The sequence below is a fragment of the Hyperolius riggenbachi genome, chromosome 5, assembly GCF_040937935.1.
Source record: "Hyperolius riggenbachi isolate aHypRig1 chromosome 5, aHypRig1.pri, whole genome shotgun sequence".
Lineage (NCBI taxonomy): Eukaryota > Metazoa > Chordata > Amphibia > Anura > Hyperoliidae > Hyperolius > Hyperolius riggenbachi.
In genome coordinates this window covers 346,673,688-346,698,072 of record NC_090650.1, presented here as the reverse complement: position 1 = coordinate 346,698,072, position 24,385 = coordinate 346,673,688, and the positions used below count along the sequence as shown (strand labels likewise).

General features: G+C 42.3%; 1 protein-coding gene across 1 annotated transcript in view; it reads left to right on the top strand.

Moving 5' to 3' along the window:
• The window catches only part of NSMAF (neutral sphingomyelinase activation associated factor), a 112,997-nt gene that overhangs the window by 53,234 nt on the left and 35,378 nt on the right, over positions 1–24,385 (top strand). The window contains exons 11-21 of the mRNA XM_068237426.1: positions 2,412–2,483; positions 6,109–6,217; positions 7,685–7,861; positions 8,003–8,082; positions 9,137–9,227; positions 10,383–10,446; positions 17,065–17,116; positions 17,188–17,308; positions 17,517–17,648; positions 19,098–19,140; positions 20,985–21,145. Of these exons, the coding sequence (XP_068093527.1) occupies positions 2,412–2,483; positions 6,109–6,217; positions 7,685–7,861; positions 8,003–8,082; positions 9,137–9,227; positions 10,383–10,446; positions 17,065–17,116; positions 17,188–17,308; positions 17,517–17,648; positions 19,098–19,140; positions 20,985–21,145 (1,102 nt within the window). The remainder of the gene's footprint in view (positions 1–2,411; positions 2,484–6,108; positions 6,218–7,684; positions 7,862–8,002; positions 8,083–9,136; positions 9,228–10,382; positions 10,447–17,064; positions 17,117–17,187; positions 17,309–17,516; positions 17,649–19,097; positions 19,141–20,984; positions 21,146–24,385) is intronic.

Sequence of the window (24,385 nt, the reverse complement as noted above, 5' to 3'; positions counted from 1 at the left end):
TCTTTTTTCCCCAATGTTAATTTATAAACTATTTAGTCAGTCTTCCTATTGTTAGCTCTTTCCTGAGGGTTCTTTTACACTATATGCAGTTCCCATTTCCGATTTTGATGCTTTTTTTTTTTTTTTTTACATGCGATTCCGAATTTTTTATGAGATTTAAAAAGGAAAAAAAGTCTTGCTTGCTGCGTTTTTTTCTCTTTTTCCCTGCGTTTTTCTTCTTGTGTTGCTAGCATTCGGTGAAAATTGCAAATCCGAATCGGAAATTGGATTTGCGATTTGCTGGCTTAGGAATGATTGGGTGTTGTGTGTTCTGAGCTGAATAGAAAAAACACCTGCTCTCCCAGAGTGCACTGCGAGGAGGAGGGCACATAGCTAATGAGTCTAGGCTTGCCATCAGTGGGAGGGCGGGGCTACATGCCAATACACAGCAATATATAGATCTGGGAAGTGTTTCTGATGCTGAAACCAGGAAATTCTACTGCATTCTACTATGTTGATATATACTGGCTCTTTAAGGTAATAGTCTGTCAAATATAAACTAGTATGCATTTAATGGGTATATGGCAGAGTCCTTATGTTGTCATCTAGTTAGGCTAGGTTTCCACTTGTGCGTTTTGTGTCAGTTTTTCTGCTCAGAAAATTCGCATAGATTTTAAAACTAATGTTAGTCAATGCAGCTGTTTCCACTCTATGCGAATTTTCGTTAGCGTTCGTACGCGTGAAAAAATCTGAGGTCCTGTATCATTTTTTCGGACATCGCGTACGATTCGCATACAATGCTTTGTATAGGCAATGCGAATTTTCGCGTTACTTGCCCGAAAATTCGCATTAGATCCATGGTTACAGGAAGTTGTCAGCAGTCATGACTAAGCTGTTACTAGGCAGATTATGCATATGTAACTAATGCGAATTTTCGCATACGAAAATTCGCATAAAAACGCGTACAAATTTACATGCGAATTTTCACCAATCAGAAAAATCTTATACGATTTTTTGCAGGCGAAAACGTAACGCTACAGTGGAAACGTACCCTTAGAGGGGGAAAAACTAGCAAGCTTATTGGTATAATCACATGTAGATGGCAGTAACTAATAAGAGCCAATAGTGCTGGTCAGTGAGTTGCGTTGGCTTACATGCAGATTGAATGGAAATTATATAGAGCTTGGCATTGGGCTAGTCAAACACACTACCTGCTGATTTTGATTGGCCCAATGCCAAGCTGTGTACAGTTTGAATTAAATTTGCATGTAAGCTGGAATTTTTGGGAACTCCTGGACCAGCCCTTAGAAACCAGTCATTGGTTGTTCTTAATTTAGTAATCCTAAATAGGACCACTTGCTTTTCATTACTGCAGTTTGCATGTCACATACTCATAAACACACGACTTAATTATAAGGCAAACCTTTATTTTACGCATACTTCATATAAATGTGACCTTGTCTGCTTGTGGAAGTAACAGATAAGATGCTTCCAGATGCAGATGAGGTTTCATTTATTCGGAGTATGCTTTTGCAGCTACTTCATTTCTGTTGTTGTTTTTGGTAGCTGCCATTATGCTGGTGATGTCAGCATTGTGCATAGAACAGGGCAAATTCACTAAATTGTAAGCCTAATGTGTACAGTTAGGGCTTGTTCACATTGCGCTGTGATCGTGTTAGCATTTGCATTGGGCGGTTTTTGACGCTATTTTTTTGGGGCGGCTCCCGGCGCTTGGGTGGGCGGTGCATTTTTGTTAAAAGCACTTTTCCAGAGCGTTTTTTTATTCACTCCCTGATGCAAGTCAGGAAGTGAACTCTTTGACCCGGAAAATAATTTAAAAAAATGTATTTATTCCTAAAAATGAGAACGCAATTGCTGCACAAAGCGATTTTGTGAGCGTTTTGCTTTTTCCTATACCTTCCATTGAGGCGGAATCGCCTCAAAAAAAGGTACAGGCAGCACTTTGCTGAGCGGACCGGAAACAAACCGCTCAGATGTGAACTCTCTCTCATAGAGAATCATTGCACATGCTTTTTTAGGACGATTTTGAAAATCGCCTGCTCTTGGCAAAAGGGCAAAAACTTATTTTTTGCTAATCACACTGTATTGGTCAGTGATGTTTGTTTTTTCTAGCAACTCTGTATTATGTACCAGTGTCTTTATTTTTATATACTCATGTTTTTTCTTACTATGTTCATCAACACAGAAGATGATTGTGTTGTGTAAAATTAGTAATAATGCCTAATCTGACTGGGTATTCATTAATCATGTGTACCTTCTCCTTTAAAGATCAGGAAAATAAACTGTGAATAGGAGGAGGAGGAGGAGGAAAGCTTTTCTGTTACTGTGTTTAGCACTAAACATTAACTTAATATGATGTTTGTTTATATGTATGTATTTTTTTTTTAATTTTTTTTTTTTTTTATTTCTAGAAACCTGTAGTTCACATAAGCCTGGCTGATATTCGAAGGATATACAAAAGGAGACATATGCTAATGCCTGTGGTAAGTACGTTTGCCATGATGGATTAATGGGCTGTTTTCCTTTTGTATCAATAATGCTTCTTAAAGAGAACCTGAACTGAAAATAAAAAGTCAAAATAAGCATACACAGGTCATACTTACCTCCCATGTAGTCTTCTCATCAATCTCTTTCTCCTCTCCTGTGTGTCCCATCTGTCCAATGTGATCAATGGAATTCTCTGTCCTCTATTTTTAAAATGGACATTACCCCATAACAGCTTCATGGTCAGCACACTATTAAACTGTAATATCACCGACTTGAGCCATAGGGAAACATGGACTTTACCTTGCACATTCAGTTGTAACTGACAGCAACTGGTATATTTCAGTTCTGACAAATTATTGTCAGAACTGGAAGGGATCACTGTAAGAAGAAAATGGTGAGCTTCTGAGAGGAACTGATGGTGAGGTAAGTATTTAATATTCATTTGCAGCTACATCATGTGTTTATTTTAAGTAATTTTACTCAGTTCAGGTTCCCTTTAAAGAGGTATTGTCCCCATAAAAATCAAATTTCAACAGCAACTGGTCTGAGTGTATTAAGTGATAAAGATGCTAATCCTGCATTCAAAACTTGCAAAACTTTTTCTACTGTTATGGTTTGTAGTTATCACATACTTTAGGAGCACTGGCCCTAGTGCCAAAGAGTTGAATGCTGGGAGTTATTTTTATCTATAATATATTCCTCCTCTTCCATTTATTTCCCTGCCTAGCTGCTTATCAGAAACACCATCTGATTACTTGTGTTTACAAACAAGGCTGAGGTGACTCAGGGATTGGATGTGTAAATAAAAAAAAGACAGTGCAGTTGTTAGTACACACCTCAGTGGGAGTGTCTGAAGACTCTGGGAGGAGGGCAGCTAATGAATATACAATGAGCAAGAGAAGGGAGGGGGAGAAAACAAGAGTCAGGGAGGACATGATGTCAGCATTAGCTTGGCAAGATGGCCACTGCCTAGAATAGGGTTTTCTGCTTTTCTTTTATAAAATTCACAGGAATCATTACGTGGATAGCACAATACATCTGTTATGTAAGTAGAAGTAGTATTTATCTACTTACATATGTGTTTTTTTTTTTTTTTTTAGGTTAGCATGAGTGTCGCTTGTTCATTAAACCAGTGGGGTTTAAATGGCAATAAATTCCTCTCAGGGCGAACACTTCCAATCCAGCGCAGGAGACTTGGGCACAGCCGGCGCCACCATAGACCGTAATAGAAATTACGGCTATAGCAGCGCACAGTGAGTAACTTCGGCGCTGTCAGAAGACTGAGCTTAAGTTACTTATAAAACACTATAATTCGGCCTTTAACAATTGCTGGAAGCTGTATTGCATCATTCCCCACCATCCACGTCAACCTAGAAGAGGAATAGTATTTAACGTTGCTGGGAACTTGTGCAGGAGCAGGATAAGCCATACCGGCTGTATCCTGCGGCCAAGTCTCCCGGCGGCGATTCCTCACGTACGCCTCTCAGGGGTATCTCACCCTTTCGTAAGCCTTGTGCACGTGTACAGGGACTGTTGTCTGGGGGGAATCAGAACTCTATACCTTACAGTTGCTAAGGTTTAGTGCTCAGGGTTAGGATGGGGGAGGTTACTTTTATTATTCAGTAAGTTATTGCTGGGTGTGAGAAAGGGGTTAACTTTAAAAGGAACCAGAGATGAGAGGGATATGGAAGATGCCATATTTATTTCCTTGTAAACCATGCCAGTTGCCTGGCAGCCCTGTTGATCTTCTGGTATAAGTAGTGTCTGAGTCAAAACCCTGGAATAAGCATATAAGCAAAACCTGAGTCAGCTGAGTCCTTAACCTTCCTGGCGGTAAGCCCGAACTGAGTTCGGGCTATGCCGCCGGAAGGCACCGCTCAGGCCCCGCTGGGCCGATTTGCATAATTTTTTTTTTGCTGCACGCAGCTAGCACTTTGCTAGCTGCGTGCAGTGCCCGATCGCCGCCGCTACCCGCCGATCCGCCGCAATTCCTCTCGCCGCGGCCGCCCCCCCCCCCAGACCCCGTGCGCTGCCTGGCCAATCAGTGCCAGGCAGCGCTATGGGGCAGATCGGAGTCCCCTCTGACGTCACGACGTCGATGACGTCGGTGACGTCATCCCGCCCGTCGCCATGGCGACGGGGGAAGCCCTCCAGGAGATCCCGTTCTTTGAACGGGATCTCCGGATCTCCGATCGCCGGCGGCGATCGGAGGGGCTTGGGGGATGCCGCTGAGCAGCGGCTATCATGTAGCGAGACTTTGTCTCGCTACATGAAAAAAAAAAAAAAAAATTAAAAAAAAAAGATTTGCTGCCCCCTGGCGATTTTTTTGCAAACCGCCAGGAGGGTTAATCTACTGCATGCTTGTTTAGGGTCTCTGGCTAAAAGATGAGGACTGCCAGGCAACTGTATTGTTTAAAAGTAAATAAATATGGAAGTGTCCATACCCCTCTCACCTCAGGTTCCCTTTAAATGGAGAGGTTAAAGGGGAACTTCAGCCTAAAAAAACATACTGTCATTAAAGAGACTCTGTAACAAATTTTTCAGCCTTAGTTCTTCTATCCTATAAGTTCCTATGCCTGTTCTAATGTGCTCTGGCTTACTGCAGCCTTTCCTAATTGCACTGTCTCTGTAATAAATCTTATCTCCTTTCCTCTGTCGTGTCTGCCGGGCTAAGGCTTGAATGTGTGGAATGTGCAAGGCTGCTTGTGATTGGATAGAAGCGATACACACCCTCTGCAGGCCCCCTGCATACTCTGTATGACTCACACACTCTGTTTATGTGAGCCTATCACAAGCCGGTTAGTTTGTTTGTAAACACTGCCTAAAACTGTTAATTACAAGCCAGGATTGCAGCAGGGAGTGGCAGAAACAGCACAGAGGGGCACAGGAGAAAATAAGGAATAGAATGGTATGCTTTTTAGTGTAAGAATATTAGAGTACAGATTCTCTTTAAGTTACATTAGTTATGTTAATTAGAATAGATATGTAATATAATCTCTTACTAACCCTGTTTTAAAAGAAAAGGCAAATGTTTGTGATTCATGGGGGCTGCCATCTTTGTCATTGGGGAAGCCATTTTTTTGGGTTGAAAGGAGGTGACAGGGAGCAGGAGACACAGTTCCAACTGTCCTGTGTCCTGATAACCCCTCCCAGCTGCATGCGCTAGGCTTCAAATGTCAAATTCAAAATGTAAGAAATTTTTTTTTGCATCAAAACAGCAGAACGAGAGCAACAACTTCAGAAATCCCATCATGCTTTGCACAGCATCAGGGGAAAAATGCCCAGGCAGTTTTCTTCTGTGCGGCTAAAAATGAGGCTTGTATAAGAGAAACAAAGTTCTGATTCTGTGAAACTGTTAAAGAAACACCAAGCCTTTTCAGTGCTGCTGAGTCGATTTTTAGTCTGGAGGTTCACTTTAAGGGGAGGAATTATGTTTAAGGTGGAGTAAACTTTTAGGACCTTAGGAACTGGGTTTTTAATATGGTGATCTGTTTTAGGGACAGCCAAATAAGGAAGCTATGATAAAAATGAAGCTGTGTCGTGCGTTTTAATTTTTTTTTTCAAATTATTATTATTTGTGTGTGTGTTTGTGTATTATTCACTTTTTGTTTCCTTATTTAGGGCCTGGAAGTATTTTGCACTGAGAATGACTTGTGTTCAGATATATACCTTAAATTTTACAATCCTAAAGATCGTGATGGACTTTACTACTTCATTGCTGCTTACATAGGTTTGAATTTTCAATTTAAATTTTATTCCTAACAGTAATACTAAAACTGTTAAAATCTGGAAAAAAAACATTTCAGTATGTTGTATGTCTACTACTGTTGTAGAATTATGCAGCCAGTTACTTGGGTAGACCTTTTTAGTGTCCTTGGTTACCTGAGTCCTGCCAGGACTTTAGTGTCAGTCTTTGCTAGATGCTTGGAATTTAAAATTGCTCATAAGTGTATTTCAGTGGTGGGATCTCTGCAACTGAGTACCAGATTAATTGATCACCCATTGCCATATCGGGAAGTAATTATTCTGCGTGTTACTATGGGCCTGGTTTTGTCAGGTTCTCTTGAGCTAGTGTCCTCTCTTATTGGGCTTCTAGACTTTGCAACCATCCCATAGGTCAGCAAAATCACAAAAAGAAGTCGGCACACCATCCACTTGTTTATGGGTGCTTGACGAGGTGACATGGGCAACGTCACAATCAAAGTCCAAAATTGCAAAGATCGTCAGCACACCATTAGTCAAAAGCACATCAAATTTATTGTGCCAGTTTCCACAAGATGGACCAACAATTGTTTCGGGGCCACGCAGGGTCCTCCTTTATCAAGGCATGTGGTTACACACATGCCTAACCACATGCCTTGATAAAGGGGGACCCTGCGTGGCCCCGAAACAATTGTTGGTCCATCTTGTGGAAACTGGCACAATAAATTTGATGTGCTTTTGACTAATGGTGTGCTGACGATCTTTGCAATCCCATAGGTCAGGGTTGTCCAGCTACATTCCCAGAGGGCCATATCCATACCATTGTTTAGGATGGACAGAGAAATGTGTTCAGATCATTCCTTCGAATGTTAGATCTTTCAAGTAGGTTAAGAAATAAATATCAATCTGTTAGCACATTGCCACGTCTTTCTAAACAGGCCCCATATTGTAATCATGTGATCAGGTCTCATTTCTGCTTCCTGCTTTAGCCTTCACAGAAGTTAAGTGAGCCCTGACCAAATGGCTGCATCCAGCCAATCATAGACTTACAAATTTAATCCTCTACCCAGGTCAATTACATGTTTTTTTATCATGATTTCTTCTCAAGAAATTATCTCTGGGGACTAGCCAACAAATGCTTTCATCCTTCCCCTGGATTTACCACAAAGGTCATCAGGCTGGACACGCCAATGCATGGCCATTATTAAAATAGAAATGTAACACTCTTATCTGTGTTTTTAAAGCAGTTTTGGCATTGATAGCCCCACACTGAAAACCTCAAGTGCTGTGAGGATGGTGCCAGAGACTGCGTATCCCATCGAGCTGCCTTTCTTCCTTATATTAAAGATTGCTACGTAGGAATAGATTTCCCAAAACATTTTATTTGTGGCACATCACTCAATGAGCTTATTGTTTTTCAATCATCTGAACTAAGAGAATAGCGCAGTAGGAAGATGACATTGAAAATAATGGCTGTGTCTCATGTTTCTTGCAGAGAATCACGTGACGGAGCATACTGCAGACAGCTATATGCTTCAGTGGCAGATGGGTCATATCTCCAATTACCAGTATCTGTTACATCTTAATAGCCTGGCAGACCGGAGTTGCAATGATCTCTCCCAGTATCCTGTGTTTCCTTGGATCATTGAAGACTATACAAGCGCTGCACTAGGTATGGCCGAGTGAGTACGGCTGCATGTTTGGTGAAACTTCGTGTCATGACTGAACATCGTTGTGTGTAGTTTTCCTTTAAAGAATGCTCTTTACTGTCTGCAGACTATTAACTAAGAATGCATTTGTTTTTCTGTTAAAGATTTAACCATTCCCGAAACTTTCAGAGACCTGAGTAAACCCATTGGAGCTTTGAATAAAGATAGACTTGAAAGACTGTTGGTATGTAATATTTTAAGAAATTGCTTGCACTTTATTTTTATTACATAGATAAATAAATTTACTGGTGGCTTCTTCTAGCACCTATGACTGTATTGAGTCCCTCACTATAGGTCAGCTGCCCTCCTGGGCTATGGTGTTCTGCACTTGCGCAGATTAAGTCTTTGTGAACTGCGGAAGGTCAGTATGCTTCTGGTCACGGAAGTGGGACTGAGAAAAGTGTGCAGTAGGGATGATCAATGAGATGCAAATTGTTCTGAAATTATGCACATTTTTATGCAAATGTATGCAGTTTGAAAATGGTCCAATCAATTTAAACCCAGGTTTAAATTGATTGGTTCATTTTCAAGCTGCATACATTTGCATAAAAATGTGCATACGTTTGCATCAACTCGGAACAATTTGCATATCTGTGATAATCCCTAGTGTGCAGATGCATAGTAGCCCACGAACACAGCTGTTGGGGGTGGGGATCTTTTAGAGTGGCCAACAGCATCCTGGAGGGAAATGTAACTACAGGGAGGGATTTGATAGACTGCTAGGTGCTGGAAGAAGCCCCAGGTAAGTAAATCGAATTTCGTGCATGCGCGCACACAGTGTTCTCCCTAGGCTCTTTTAGCCGGGTGGGCCACCCAGCTAGTTTTGGTGAGCACCCGCCTGTCATCAGCTCACCTCCTCCTATGGTGTAAGCAGAGTTGCGCACAGAAGCACCAGCCCTGCATTCTCTCATATTGCCCCACCCGGCTACTTTTTCATGCCACCCGGCTACTTTTTCATGCCACCCGGCTGGAAAATATTTCTAGGGAGAACACTGCGCGCACATACGCACACACACACACACACACACACATATCAGTGGATTTGGGGGCACTTTGCGCAGCGGGTAAATTTTCATTGACACTTGCTCCAGGCTGTGATTGCTTGGATGGTATTGTCGCTGCACCCACAGTATTACTGACTGTAAAATTTACAACTAGGCAACAGTTATTTTTTTTTATCTAAAAGTTTCATATATTTCATTGCTCTAATTATTATTATTTATTTTTTTTTATTTTAGAAGCGTTACCATGAAATGCCTGATCCAAAATTCATATATGGCAGCCACTACTCTTCCCCAGGATATGTACTGTTCTACTTGGTCAGAGTTGGTGAGGCAGCATTCTGTCAACTATGCTTTTTTTTTTAAATCTAATGTATAAATGGGATGTTCAGAAACCTAAATATAGATGTGGAGGACACACCAGACAGCACTGTCTATTCATGTTGTTTCAGACTGGTTCCTATTTGACAGTGATTTGAATATGCTTCACTATACACCTCTGTCTAGTTACAGTACATTTCACCCATCTGATCTTCTTATTTGTATCTTATTTAATGAATGGGGAAGTTGGCTAGGTGATATTCAAATGGCACTACAGCACTCTTCAAAGGAAATTAACAACTCTGTGACGGCCGATGGTCGTCAAGTCCTGGGTGGAGATTAGCAGGGAAAGCTTGTGCGCATGCATGATCAATCCCTCCCGAGACACGATGCAGAGCTCCGTGATCAGCCTGCCTGCCCCCGATTATGGCTGGCAGGATGTTTAAAAAAAAAAAAAGAGCCTGTATGTATATGTACAGCGCTGTGATCCCTTGCAACACTGTACGGGGGACAGCTCTGTCACTTAGCTGTCCCCTGGAGCGGCTGACAAACTGATCGCTCTCATAGCCTGATGCCTATGAGAGGCGAGCTCACTGATTGGCTCTAGGAGGGTAGGGAGGTAGGATAGGAGGAAAAAAACATTTTTATACATTAAAAAAATTAAAAAATCCTTAAAATAAAAAAATATATATAAAATTTGCAGCAGCAATCAGATGCCACCAACAGAAAGCTCTGTTGATGGCAAGAAAAGGAGGGCAGATTAATTTGTGTGCTAAGTTGTATGGCCGTGCAGCACACTGTTAAAGCTGCAGAGTGTAGAATTGTAAAAAATGGCCTGGTCATTAGGGGGTGTAAGCCTGTGGTCCTCAAGCAGTTAAATGCAAATACATACACTTTACATACAATTGCATTTCAGTCTGCTTACTGACATTTCACACACAGCAGTCTAATTGGCTAAGATTGCCAAGAAGGCTACCCTGCCCTCCATATGTCACACATAGCATCACAGTCAGGTGTGTTTCATGGTCCAAAAAAAGGGTTGTGAAAGGGTTATATGTATTTTTAATGTTCTAAATGTCCAGATTGAGTCATGTACGCCTACATGCTAACTTATGGCTTTGACATTCTATTAAAATACATAAAATGATTGAATTTTTTGCAGCCCCAGAACACATGCTCTGCATCCAGAATGGAAAGTTTGACCATGCAGACAGAATGTTCAACAGGTCAGTGTTGTGTTGGCAGGACATGATGATAACATTACAAATTATGTTGTAACTACAATGAAAGGCATTCTCTTAAAGCGGAATATAACCCAGCATTTCAACTTTGCTCTAAAACATTTACAGCATATTATATGCAACCAGCATTTTTTTTTTTTTTTTTTACTAGACCAGCATTGGAAGGGTTATCCACAGAGATTTAAAGTTCCGTGGAGAGAAATGCAGACGCATCCGAAGTTTAGATAGATACATTTAAGTAAACACAATGTAACACGTGAGGAATGTGACACTCTCTGACTGTCCAGCAGCTCCTGCACAGTCAGAGTGAGTCACATTCCTCACTTGTTAGATACATTTAAGTAAACACAATGTAACAAGTGAGGAATGTGACTCACTCTGACTGTGCAGGAGCTGCTGGACAGTCAGAGAGTGTCACATTCCTCACGTGTTACATTGTGTTTACTTAAATGTATCTATCTAAACTTCGGATGCGTCTGCATATCTCTCCACGGAACTTTAAGGCTGGTTTCACACCAGGACATTGCATTTTAGGGGACCTTATGGTCGCCTAACCTGCCCCTAACGCAACGCCTGGTGCTCTCTAATGTGGACGTCAGAGTGAGCCGCGTTGTGCAGCTCACTCTGGCGTCCGTGATGCGCACTCTTGGACGCATGCGGCATCACGTGGTCCCGCCCGGCCAATCGCCGCACAGAGCGGCCGCTCCAGGAAGTAAACACTGCACGTCACTAAGTGCAGTGAATATTAATTAGCCAATGTGCTTGGCCGCTCTCTGCTCCTCCCCAACATTACAGCGCATGTGCAAGCAGTCTAATGCGGCTCTGCCGCTTATAAAGTACTGCATGCAGTACGTTCTGTTATGATGCAGCGTTACTGAGTAATGCAACGTGGGCACCGTGAACAGCCCATTGATTTTTCATTGTTGTGCGGGGGGCTGCATTACAGGCTGCTCTAAGGTGCGCCTGTAACGTCCCACTGTGAAACCAGCCTAAAGCTCTGTGTGTAACCCTTCCAATGCTGGTCTAGTAAAATAAAAATAAATGCTGGTTGCATATAATATGCTGTAAATAATGTTTTAGAGCAAAGTTGAAATGCTGGGTTATATTCTGCTTTTAAAGAGAACCTATAAAGATTTGGTATGAAAAAAAAAAAAAAAATTTCTGCAGCTTCCTGATTTGCATACATTTAAAAAAGGCACCCTGAAAATTTGAAGACCTGGTATTACCAAATTATACACTGGGTGCCACTATAGCCCCAATTAACATTGCTGTGGGTGCACCCCCCATATTACCATCAAATTAAGTGCTTCACCTGATTTTGTCATAACTTTTTTTTTTTTTTTTGCACTTTTTCTACTCCAGTGTAATGTTTAACAGGGAGAAAGTGAATAAAAGCATACATTTTTACTTTTATTTAACAAAGTTATCCTTCACCTATATAAAAGTAACCCACATACTCGTAGTCCTAACACCCTGGACTGACTTCAAAAGTATTAGTGAGGAAGAGATCTCAGACATCCTCCGTCGCCTCCGCCAGACAACCTGCGACCTGGACCCTGGACCAACTAAACATATGCTGAAATGCCCTGACCTGCTTCGTCCAGCATTTCACAAAATAGTAAATTGCTCTCTGCAAGCAGGGAGGTTTCCTACCTCTCTAAAAGAAGGAATCATCAAGCCCCTTCTTAAAAAACCTTCCATGGATCCAGATGCTATGAGCAGCTACAGACCTGTCTCCAACCTCCCCTTAGGTAAAGTTATTGAAAAGGCTGTCTATCGGCAACTTGAAACCAGGCTGTCAGTAAACATCCTGGACCCTCTACAATCTGGCTTTAAGAAACACCACAGCTGTGAAACAGCCCTCATCCAAGTCTGCAACGACCTGCTCATGGCAAGGGATAGAGGGGAATGCTCCATCCTAATCCTGTTGGATCTCTCAGCGGCTTTTGATACAGTTGACCATGAAATCCTGCTGAATATACTGCAGGAGTACTGTGGCATCAGTGGATCAGTCCTCCAGTGGTTCAGATCATTCCTGACTGACAGAACACAGAGAGTATCCCTAGGACCTATAATGTCCAAACCTGCACCTCTACAATTCGGAGTGCCACAAGGATCAATCCTATCCCCTCTGCTGTTTGCAATCTACATGCTGCCACTCGGTACACTTATCCAACGTCATGGCCTGACGTACCACTGCTACGCTGATGACACACAGCTATACCTGTCCTTCAAACCTGGTGGAACAGACCCTACCCCAAAAATAAACTTTCTTAGCTGAGCTACAGGCATGGATGAATGATAACTGGTTGAAACTGAATGCTGACAAAACTGAGGTCCTGTTTGTCCAAAGCCAGTGCCCGCCATCAAAACAGCTCTATCCTAAAGCAACACCAATCAGAATTGGGAATTCAGACATAAACCGCTCCAACCTTGTGCGCAGCCTTGGAGTACTAATTGATGGGGAATTGAGTTTCAGAAACCAAATTTCATCTGTAGTTAAATCTTCCTTTCATCTGAAGAACATTGCAAAGATTAAACATCTGATTCCCCCAGAGGATCTTCCAACCCTAGTCCACGCCTTCATCACATCACGGCTGGACTACTGCAATGCCCTTTATGCTGGCCTCCCTAAAAATGACCTGTGTCGCCTGCAATTAGTGCAGAATGCTGCTGCCAGATAGCTAACAAACCAGCCTCGCCACTGTTACATTACACCGATCCTTCGCTCACTGCACTGGCTACCAGTAGAATAGAGAATACTCTTCAAGATTGGACTGCTGACATTCAAATCCCTGCACAATCTGGGCCCTGGATACATGAAGGACCTGCTGAAGCACCACACCTCTCACAACCTCAGATCAGCAAGTTCTATAAACTTGGTCACTCCCAGAGTGCACCTTAAACAAAATCTGGAGATGGAGCCTTCTGTCATGCTGCCCCTACTTTTTGGAACTCCCTGCCACACCCAGTAAAGACAGCACCATCCTTGGAGCTATTCAAATCCAGACTGAAAAGCCACCTGTTTAGCCTGGCATTTCCAGACTTATAAAATTCTTCCTCTGTACCACGATGGTCGGAGCCATGCTTATGCACTTTGAGTCCCATGGGAGAAAAGCGCTTTACAAATGTTATTTGTTGTTGTTGTAGTCCTGCTCTGTCCATAAGCCACTCCAAACAGTTAAGTGGTATTGATGATTCAACTTATATTCAACAGCTTACCTCTAGTGTGGGAAGACAAAGCCCAGCATCAGTCACATGACATTGGTCACATCCACTTCAGGAAAATGTATACAGCCTATTTTTTCCTTTCACTTATTCCTGAGTGATCAGTGATCCAGGCTGCTGAATGTTTTCGTTTTTCTTTCTTTTTTTTTCTTTTCTTTTCTTTTTTTTATAGCCCAGTTAAACTGGTCTGAAACCCTGACATAACATTCAATAAGTGTTTTTTTTTTTCTACTTTTTTATTATTCATGCAGTTATCATACTTGCTTTTGTGCACAAATAATATTCTTTGTCTACAAATTACAAGCATCCAAAGTGTAGTTTTTCTTGTTCTGAACTACTGCATTGCATTTTATTTTTTTATTATGTATTAAAATCTTCTAATGAGTTGTGCCTGGAACAAAGACAGCTTCTCAAAAAGTGTTTTTTACTTGTTACACACAATGTATCTACATTGGAATGTAAACAAAGATACTTTTCTCTCCAGTTTGGATGCAGATTTGAAGCTGAATAGCAGGACAGCGTGCTTTGTTTAACCATTTCAGTGATGTTCTGCTAAAAAATGTTCTGGGATAGTAGGTTTAAAGCCGTGAGGAATCTTTTAGAGCTAAGTAGAAATGCTGACTTTCAGACAACTTTAAAGGACGAACGAGGTGACATGATGATAGACATGTATGTACAGTACCGAGCACACAAACAACTAGGCTATGTTCCTTTTTTTTTTTTTTTTTTTACTTTATCTGCCTGAAAGATACAAATCAGGTATGCAAGTGAAAGTTTCTGTCCGGGTCAGGACCGAGTAAAACTATAGCATACAGATGTCCTATAAAAGGGTAGAAATGCTGGCACTGCAGCAGTCGTCTTCCATGCAGGGAGGGGGAGGGGGGCAGCACAGTCCCAAGCTGTGGTGTGTGCACTGTGAATCCTCAGCGTGCTCAGGCCACAGTAGTATCTATAATGCAAAGAGGAGGAGAGCGCCGGCACTGCTGTCATACACTTTATTCAGAGCCTTGCTCTTCACCCCCTACACCCACCACACCATTCACAGTAATCTATGGTATGTGTTGTCTAATTTTTATATGGACATTTTTTATTGTATTTCGCAATGGTCTGAATAAAGTGTATGTATGACAGCAGTGCAGGTGCTCTCCTCCTTCTCTTTGCATTATAGACTATAGCATAGCCCTCACTGATAAGGAATTACAGCCATAAAATACTTTCCTGGAAGAAATGGCTTCTGCGAACAAAAAAGAAATAAAGGGGGGAGGGGGGGGGCAATAGTTCATAGATTGTAGTTCTGGCATACCTTAATGAATGTGTCATTGTAAAGCCATGAAACAGTAAAAACTTAAAAATTAGATTGTAAATGTAAATTACAACTGTGGGAGAACTAAAAAAAAAAAACATTTTTAGGAGGAGGATAGATACAATTGTTTATCTCATCATGGTTTTTTTTTTTTTCACCTCAGATGTCCTTTAAAGCAAACCTAAACTGAAGATAAACTTATGAGACTTAATTTGTATGTGTAGTAGCAATGGTAAATGGCACATCCAAAATCTCATTCTTATTGTCGGTTTAAGAGCTGCAATTGTAATGGCAAGTTTTAAAGCTGTCATGAAGTGAGAGAGATATGGAGGCTGGTATACCGTATATGCTCACATATAAGCCAAATTTGTGCTGAAAAGTGTGCCTCCCCCACCAATCTCCGCAGGCAGCCTCAGGATCCCCGATTATTGCAAGCGTTTGGGTGCCTTGGTACTGCTATCATCGGTATTGGCCCATGGAACTCCCTTCTCACACAGGCCAGCCTGTTCACTAGAGTCGCTGAATTTCCCTGTTGCCTAGCACTCGCAGTCTCATATCTGACGCCATCTAGTGGCGTCTTGAGTGCTACTCAACAGGGAAACCCTGACCATTTCAGCTGCTCTGACACACTGCTGCACCCCCTTGTGAACAGATTAGCCTGTGAGAAGGAGTCAGGGGATCCATGCGCTGATGATAGCGGCGTATCAAGCCATACAGTACTGGGAATCCCAAGGCTTCCTGCGGAGATTGGTGAGAGCCGACGTGTTGTTTATAAATTTAGCTGTTGTGTGAGTGGCTGATTGAATGCTCGCTCGTACTGTTAGTGAATAGAAATTTCTGTATAGAGCAGGCCAGTAGGCTGCAGTGAACTCTCGGGAGAGAGAGGGGAGGTTAGAGAGGGGGTTGCAGGTATTCTTTATGCAGCATCGCAGGAAAGCTCTCACGTCCTGCTGCTAGAAATCTGTCTGAAAATGTTCCTCTTTGAAGAAACTGACTGGGCTCAGAGAGATGTTGATGCCTCATACTGGGGGCACATCTAGCTATTTATAAGGAGAAGGGAGCTTATACATGAGTCAATCACTTTTCTGAGGGAAAAATGGGTACCTCTGCTTTATGCCCGGGGCAGCTTATACACGCGTGTACAAGGTATTTTTTTTCTTTTTAAAAAATGTTAATTGCCTGGCTGCCCTGCTGGTCATCTGCATCTAATTATTTTAGCCTGAAACCCCTGAACAAGCATGCAGATGAGGTGTTTCTAACTCAAGTCTTACTGGATTGGCAGCATGCTTGTTACAGGTATGTGATTTGGACAGATGCATGAAAGTTCGGCTAGTATTGTTTAAAAGGAAATAAATATAGCAGCCTTCATATCGCTCTCACTTTAGGTGTACTTTAACTGCAGCCATGACAGTGTGATGGAGAATCTAGTTCATTACGCTCCCAGGGCAGAGATTGAATTACCATTTTAAGTTTCCAGCACTATGTTCTTATCGAGTCTGTTGAAACAGACAAGTGTTTTGGCTTCTATTCGCTTTTCAGGAGAGCTGCATTTGACCACTGTTCAACTGTCTCCTTTAGGGCTGGTTCACACTGGCTTCTGCCGAGCTTTTGCTCGGCGCCACGTTCAAACTCCGGCGTTTAAACACTAGCTTTTGAAAGGTTTTGAGAAGCCTTCAAGGCTAGCAGTTCGGGTCTCTACACTTTTTTCCCGGCGTTTAGCGCCTCTGAAAGCAACATGTTGCTTTCGAGACGCAACGCCGGGATTTACTGCCAGGCCTGCAAATGCTTGTTTTGAATGCTCCCATTTACTTGAATGGGACAGCGGTAGATCCCGATAAAAGTTGCGTCTAAACGCCGGGAAAACGCCGTCTGAACCAGCCCTTACACACATAAAATAATCAGGGTTTTTTTTCACTTTTGCAATAAATAGAAAGCTCTAAGTAGGCTTGGTACTACATGTACTCATGTTTATCTCATTGTGTCAAATCAGATGAGGAACAATTCAGGAAATGCAGTATGCAATAAATATACTCATGTCCCTGTAATAACCTAATTTCATTTCTTATCTTCAGTATTGCAGAAACCTGGAGAAACTGTTTAGATGGCGTGACCGACTTTAAAGAGGTAGTTTTTATTTTTCCATTGCCCAACATTTATTTTAATGATTCATTTTATAACTCTGTTGCTATCATTAGTTGGTTCCAGAGTTTTACGGAAATGATGGAAGTTTCCTACTGAACAGTTTGAACCTAGAGCTGGGGAAGAGACAGGGAGGAAGACTAGTAGATGATGTGGAGCTTCCACCATGGGCTTCAGGTAAGAAATCTGGATGGTAATGTGTATTGATGCAAGAGAGAGGTTTTAGTACTGTACAGGGTGATTTTTTTTTTTTTTTAACCAAGCCTGTTATTATTTTATTTGCTCTCACTGACTAAGCCTGTGAGAGCAAATACATCAGACAAGGATTGCTATAAATTAGTACTGCTGTTGTTACCTGACGTATTCTGTTTACACTTGAATTTAGATCCAGAGGATTTCCTGAGAAAGAACAGAGAAGCTCTAGAAAGCCAACATGTGTCGGATCATCTGCATGAATGGATTGACTTGATATTCGGCTGTAAACAAAGAGGAAGTGAAGCTGTTGCTGCCAATAATGGTAGGTAAAATTACATTTTTATTTTATAAATTGAGTGATGAAGTGTTAAACTAACATTTAATAAATAGAATTGCAGCTCTTTCACACTACATAGTTGAGTTTGTGTTGAGGAAAGCCTGTACGTAGCTGCATTTTCTCTTGCATGTCTATACATTTTATATTTTATTTGCCTGTGCATTCTCCTCCCTCTGATTCCCCCCCCCCCCCCCCTCCAATATGTATGGCAATGAACATTAAAAAAAAATATATATGTATTTTAAATGTACGTGTATAATGTTAAAGGGAAGGTTCAGGGAGGGTGGGTAAAAAATAAAAATCAAATTCCACTTACCTGGGGCTTCCTCCAGCCCGTGGCAGGCAGGAGGTGCCCTCGCCGCCGCTCCGCAGGCTCCCGGTGGTCTCCGGTGGCGCGCCCGACCTGGCCAGGCCGGCTGCCAGGTCGGGCTCTTCTGCGCTCCAAGGCCCGGAACTTCTGCGTCCCACGCCGGCGCTCTGACGTCATCGGACGTCCTCCGGGCTCTACTGCGCATGCGCAGAACTACTGCGCATGCGCAGTAGAGCACGGAGGACGTCCGATGCCGTCAGAGCGCCGGCGTGGGACGCAGAAGTTCCGGGCCTTGGAGCGCAGAAGAGCCCGACCTGGCAGCCGGCCTGGCCAGGTCGGGCGCGCCACCGGAGACCACCGGGAGCCTGCGGAGCAGCGGCGAGGGCACCTCCTGCCTGCCACGGGCTGGAGGAAGCCCCAGGTAAGTGGAATTTGATTTTTATTTTTTGCCCACCCTCCCTGAACCTTTCCTTTAAAGGGTCCATTAGGAGCCCATAAACAGTACAATCTCCTGAAGTAACGACGATTGATTAGGAACTGTTAACAAACTATTTTCTTATTGATTGTTCCGTTTAATCAAATCTTGGATCGGTTCTATTAGTCTGATTTGGTTTGCATATCATTTTCCTCTCCATTGATGGGCCTGAATGATCATTTCAAATCAAATGGATGGTCTAACGCTCCGGATAGTTTGATCGTTTACACTTGTCTTGGTATTATCCAATCCTGTGTTAAACCTCTTGCTATAAGAAAAGAGTTTTTTGGGTCATGTTTCCACTCACACTCTTACTGAGCCCAATATAGTGATTACATCTTACCTTGATGTCAAGACATTTTGAATCCGGATGATAGCATTTATTGGCTAACTTAAAAAAAAAAATTTATGAGTAAGCTTTTGGCTATTGTGCCTTCATCCGACTTGAATCACTTGATGTCAGTGAGCAGCCAGAGCTAGAGTAGCATTCTCCTTGGTCATAATTGGCTTTTGGAAAAATGTCAGAATAGCCACTGAAAATGTACTGGGGACCTGATCCTCTTGCTGTTTGTCACCATGCTTATCATCCTGCCCAATAAAATAGATTGTGCCTAACCTTGCATCATTTTAATGTATATTTCCTTTCTAGTGTTTCACCCTGTAACATATGAAGGAGAAATAGATTTGCACAGGTGAGTATATTGATATAGTTTTTGATATACATTAAAATTCCTGCTGACCGTAATATGATGCCCATGTGGTTTAGTGTACCTATAAAGGTTGATTTGTAACCATTTAAATTTTTGTGTCAAAAGTTAATTCATAATTCTGCACACAGCCGTTGCAGGTGTTTTTGTCTAATTAAAAAAAAAATTGGTTCTTCTAATGCAAAGGTGTGGAACTCCAGCCCTTGAGGGTCATATCTATGCCGGTGTTTAGGATGGACTGATACATGGAGGAATATGTTCTACTTGATGAATCACACCTTTCCTGATTCAGTCCCATCAGTTAAGAAGTATGATGTTAATAGGTTAACTCTAGTATTCGACCCTCTTAAGCTGGATTTTTTTTTTCTTTTTTTTGACTCACTTGTAAGTCTACCCAACAAAGTTAATGGCTGCATTTGAGGGCCAGGAGGAACTAACAGCTACAATTAGGGACCAGCAAGGGTTAATGACTGCACTGCATAAAGTATTGCAGACATCAACCTCTCCTGGTCCTTTAGATCGGCCAGTAACTCCTCCAGGTCCACAAGTGCAGCAGTTATCAACAGCAGTAAGCACTGCAGCCCAGTATTCTACCCCCCCCCTCCCCACCCGCCTTTCCTTTTTAATCATGGCCACTACTTTCAGACCTGTGTTTCTTGGCATTTCCTTGATCAAGAAAGGGTCTCTTACCACTGGGTACATTGGTGCAAATGGGAATATCACTAATAATGCACACATTACTCAGTGTGCTTGGTGTTGCAGCCATTGGTTGGTAAAAATGTCAGTGTTTTTCACAGGCAATGGATCCCTCTAAAATCCTCTCCTATCAAAAACGAGCTGTAGAAAGTAGTGCACTTCCAAGCAAGAGGTGGTGGTGGGGTGTTATAAAGCATGCTGGCCACTGCCGCTTGCTCTGCAAAAAGCTGAGAAAGAGGTGGGCCCATCCACCCCTCGACTATGAATGAAACCTTTAGGTCTAACTTGTGTACAAGTCGACCCTTATTTTTTTTATTTAGAGAGTCAGACCTAAATTTCTAGGCTTACAGTTGAGTAATTACGCATGTTTGCTGATCTTTTCAATAATTTTATAACTATTATAAACGAGTATTTAACTTCACTAAATTTGCACAAGACCGGTTGCTTGTTAAGGGAGCAGGACTCCATCCCGAGGGCGACCTCTCTGGGCAGGAGCTCATACAGAGGCTTGCTTTACTATTACTATGGGGAGGGAAGAGGGACAACTTTGCAGCGCAAGATGGAGTGGCCTGCAGTCAAGGCCACATTTTATATTTTCTCCACCCCAAGGCCAACTTTCTTTTGGCTCTCCTTCAATATTTAACATCCCCCCCAATCATTACATAGGAAGCCATGCTCTTCCGTTTCTTAACATTTATGTAAAGCAGTCCCTTCTTCCATGTGGTGTTCCTCATTTGCAGCCTCCCTTTTCCATTTATAGTCTCCACTTTCGTATGACGCCACCCTTCTTTCATTTCCAGCCACTCCTTTGGCAGCAGTCACCCAAGGCCCAGGGTTTTGTGGCCTTTTCAAATCTGGCCCTGCCTGCACATGTGGTCAGGATGGGAGGGACAAGCTCTGCTGTCTGGATAAGAGGGAAGAAAGACTAAAATGGGAAACACCATATGAGCTATTGGTTGCCAATGTGGGGATCCATAAACTAAAAGTTGTTCTATCCATGAGAATGTATTGTATTTGAAATTTATAGGAATATTTGCCTTTCCAAATAAAAATTTGCATTAGAAGTATAGACTTCATCTGTACATAATCAGAAAATATATATATATATGTCCTGTATTTTCTTCTCCTTACAGTATTGATGATCCTGATCACAAAGTTGCCATGTTGACACAAATTCTGGAATTTGGTCAGACTCCAAAGCAGCTATTCCTAAAGCCTCACCCAAAGAGGATTTTCACAAATTCAAAAAGCTTTTCACGTTCCTCCAGTCAAAATATGTCCATAGACTCCCCAGGTATGTCTGAAACACGATGCCTCATGACAACCAACATGTATTCTATTCTGTAGCAAACTTTACAGATCATATGGAAGGCTTAGTTCCACTTTGTATTAAGAGTGGGAACAGCTGATGCAACTGCTTATGAAGTCATTTAGTGCTGCATCCTTTTTATTTCCAATTCTTAAGATTAGACTTGTGTATTTGTTCAATCTGTTTTCCATTTTCTTTGCTAATGTTTGATCCTTTAGTAGACTTGAGGAAGGGAATGACTTTGACCAGTTTTATAAAATGTTAAAAATCCTTTTAGGATTGTTAGGATACGAGAGAGGATCTTAAAGCAAACCTGCAATGAAAATAAACATAATAAACTTATGATATATTGAATTGTATGTGTAGTATAGTTAAGAAATACAACATTGGCAGTAAAGTAAACTGTCTCATATTGTATTCCAGTACAGGAAGAGTTGAGAAACTTAAGTTATTATCTAAGCACAGTGTTCTCCCCAGAATTTTTTTCCAGCCGGGTGGCATGAAAAAGTAGCCGGGTGGGTCGGCACGGGGAAATTTGGCGGCGTGCGTAAGTTACCAGAGCACGCTATGCTGCACTACCGCAGCCTAGCGTACGCTCGTCTCTCTATCGCTGTCCACTTTTACCATTTAGTTTCCAGTTGCATTGGTTGTGGGGTATTGCAGATAGTGTGCAGGGGCCACATATAATCAATTTATTATAGGAAATGTCCAAGGAGTTAAACAAAGATCTACTTACCAAGGGGGCATTCTCCAGCCCCTGGCAGCAGTCTTGTGCCCTCGCCGCAGCTTCGGTGTCCCGGTATCTCCTCCGTTTCAGATGGCAACCCTGTCTGTCTGGCATCTACTGCACCTGCGCAGAACGCTGACACCAGGTGCAGTAGATGCCGACCTGGTGAAGTCGGTATCTCCAACGGGGAGGATCCCGGGACGCCAGAGCTCAGGCGAGGGCGCAGGATGGCTGCCAGGGACTGTAGGAAGTAAACCTTTGTTTACTAACTCCTAGGACACTTCCTTTAATATATTATAATCATTATATGTAGCCCTTGCACACTATCTGCAATATCACATGACGCCCCATTTACCCTCCCAGCAGCCCCCTCCCCCCGGCAATATCATGCACATCAACCCATATCCATGGTCAGTGAACATAAAAGCCTGCAGATTGCGTATACAGTATATATAATCACAGCCCGCATATAGAATTTGATCACAGCCCGCATATAGAATTTGATCACAGCCCGCATATAGAATTTGATCACAGCCCGCACATAGAATTTGATCACAGCCCGCACATAAAATTTGATCACAGCCCGCACATAGAATTTGATCACAGCCCGCACATAGAATTTGATCACAGCCCGCACATAGAATTTGATCACAGCCCGCACATAGAATTTGATCACAGCCCGCACATAGAATTTGATCACAGCCCGCACATAGCAGCCCGCACATAACATTTGATTCAGCTTCAAGCACAGCTCACAGACACACGGCTCTGCAGTCGGCGGCCAGCGCGACATCTCGCGCTTCCCGGCGAGCTGGTGCTGTGATTGGCTCAGCGCATAAGAGCCAATCACAGCACCAGCTCGCCGGAAAGCGCGAGATCTCGGAAGCAGGAGAGAAGCAGCGCATCCTGACAGCCGAGCACTCGTTAGCGGCGAGCGCTGCTCACGGTGACAGGGACACAGCGTCACATTGACAACGGGGCATGCAATCTCACCAGCCGGGCGGTAATTAAATTTACCCGGGCGCTCCGCCCGGCTGATTGATCCTAGGGAGAACACTGAAGCAAAAGAGCTTCTCTGAGCTTTTCTACCCAACTTGGGTTGAATGCAGTCCTGTTTTCTGAAGCACTTAAACAACCATGAAGAGACATGCGGAAGACAGGTTGAAAAAAGGTTTTACAGCAGGAAAGTTCAAAGGGTCATTAGCCCTGCTATGTATTATATAACTGCAAATTTGACTGTATGATGCACAGTTATATATATATATAAAAAAAAAAAAAGCTATATAACTAAAATTGAATGAGACACTTTTCTTTGCTGCTGTCGTTTTATTAATTATCCGTACTACACATACATTTCATTATACCATACATTTTTTTATTCACACCATTATTTTTAAGGGATTCATAGTGCAACTTTGAAGACATGGGTAAATGTATTACTGCAAACAGTTCTTTGTAGTTTACTTAATCTGCAGTTTATTTTATTTCTAACTGAAAACAATTGCTCTGCTAATAAAGGATGATTGAATGACTGGTACTGCATATAGAATTGTGCTGTCATGTGATCAGAATGGCGGCGGTTTAAGGGAAGGTTGGATGAGTTTGTCCTGCAAATAGGTGAATACCCCAAGTGCCTGAGAAGCCTGGTACAAACGTGAAGTTTGCTATGCAGGCAGGATCTCAAAAACTTAAAGGGATACTATCGATGTATGCATTTATTTTTGAATTCTGTATGTTGTAGCACACATTAGGGCAAGTACTAGGAGCAATTTGATTCCTCACACAGCTGTTCCTCTCAGCTGTAAAATCCTCCGTCAGTTTTGGTGTCAATGTTGGATACAAAATGTATCTAATACTGAGCTCCCAGAGGGCTAGACCATATCTCTGCACAGGGGAGATGCTATCAACTCCTCAGTTTATAGTTTAATTATCACCTTGCTGAAAGAATATTGCTGATATGGTGGTAAAGGGTTAAAGATTCTAGCAATGTGTGTTTATTATCTTTGCTTCTCTTGACTGATAAAGATACTAATAATGCTAATTGTAGACAGTGGTCTGCCCCTCTCAGCAGCTTGTAAAGTGGATGCAGCCTGGAGTGAATCACCTCAAGCAGGCAGCCAGTCTGAGTGTAAACACAGACTCCTGGTATAGCTAGTTTAAATTCCAGCAATATTACAGCTCATTTAGTTACCTGTTACCACCTCAGATCAGCCTATTTCTCCTCATGTCTGCTGCATGCTGTGAGTGACGCAGTGAAATATATTTGTGAGCTGTGTGACAGAGTAACCAAGCAGCTCAGGGTGACCCTACTATGAGCTGTGTGAGAAATGAATTTTTAAGCAGAGATAGTGAGAGAGAGAACTGGGTGAATAAATAAAGTGCCCCTAGCACTAGTGGTAATGTGTACACTAATATAGAGTATTAAAAAAAAAAGTCGTTTCAATCGATAGTATTCCTTTAAGAAGGTCCAAATTCTGACCGCATTACAAATTTGAGTG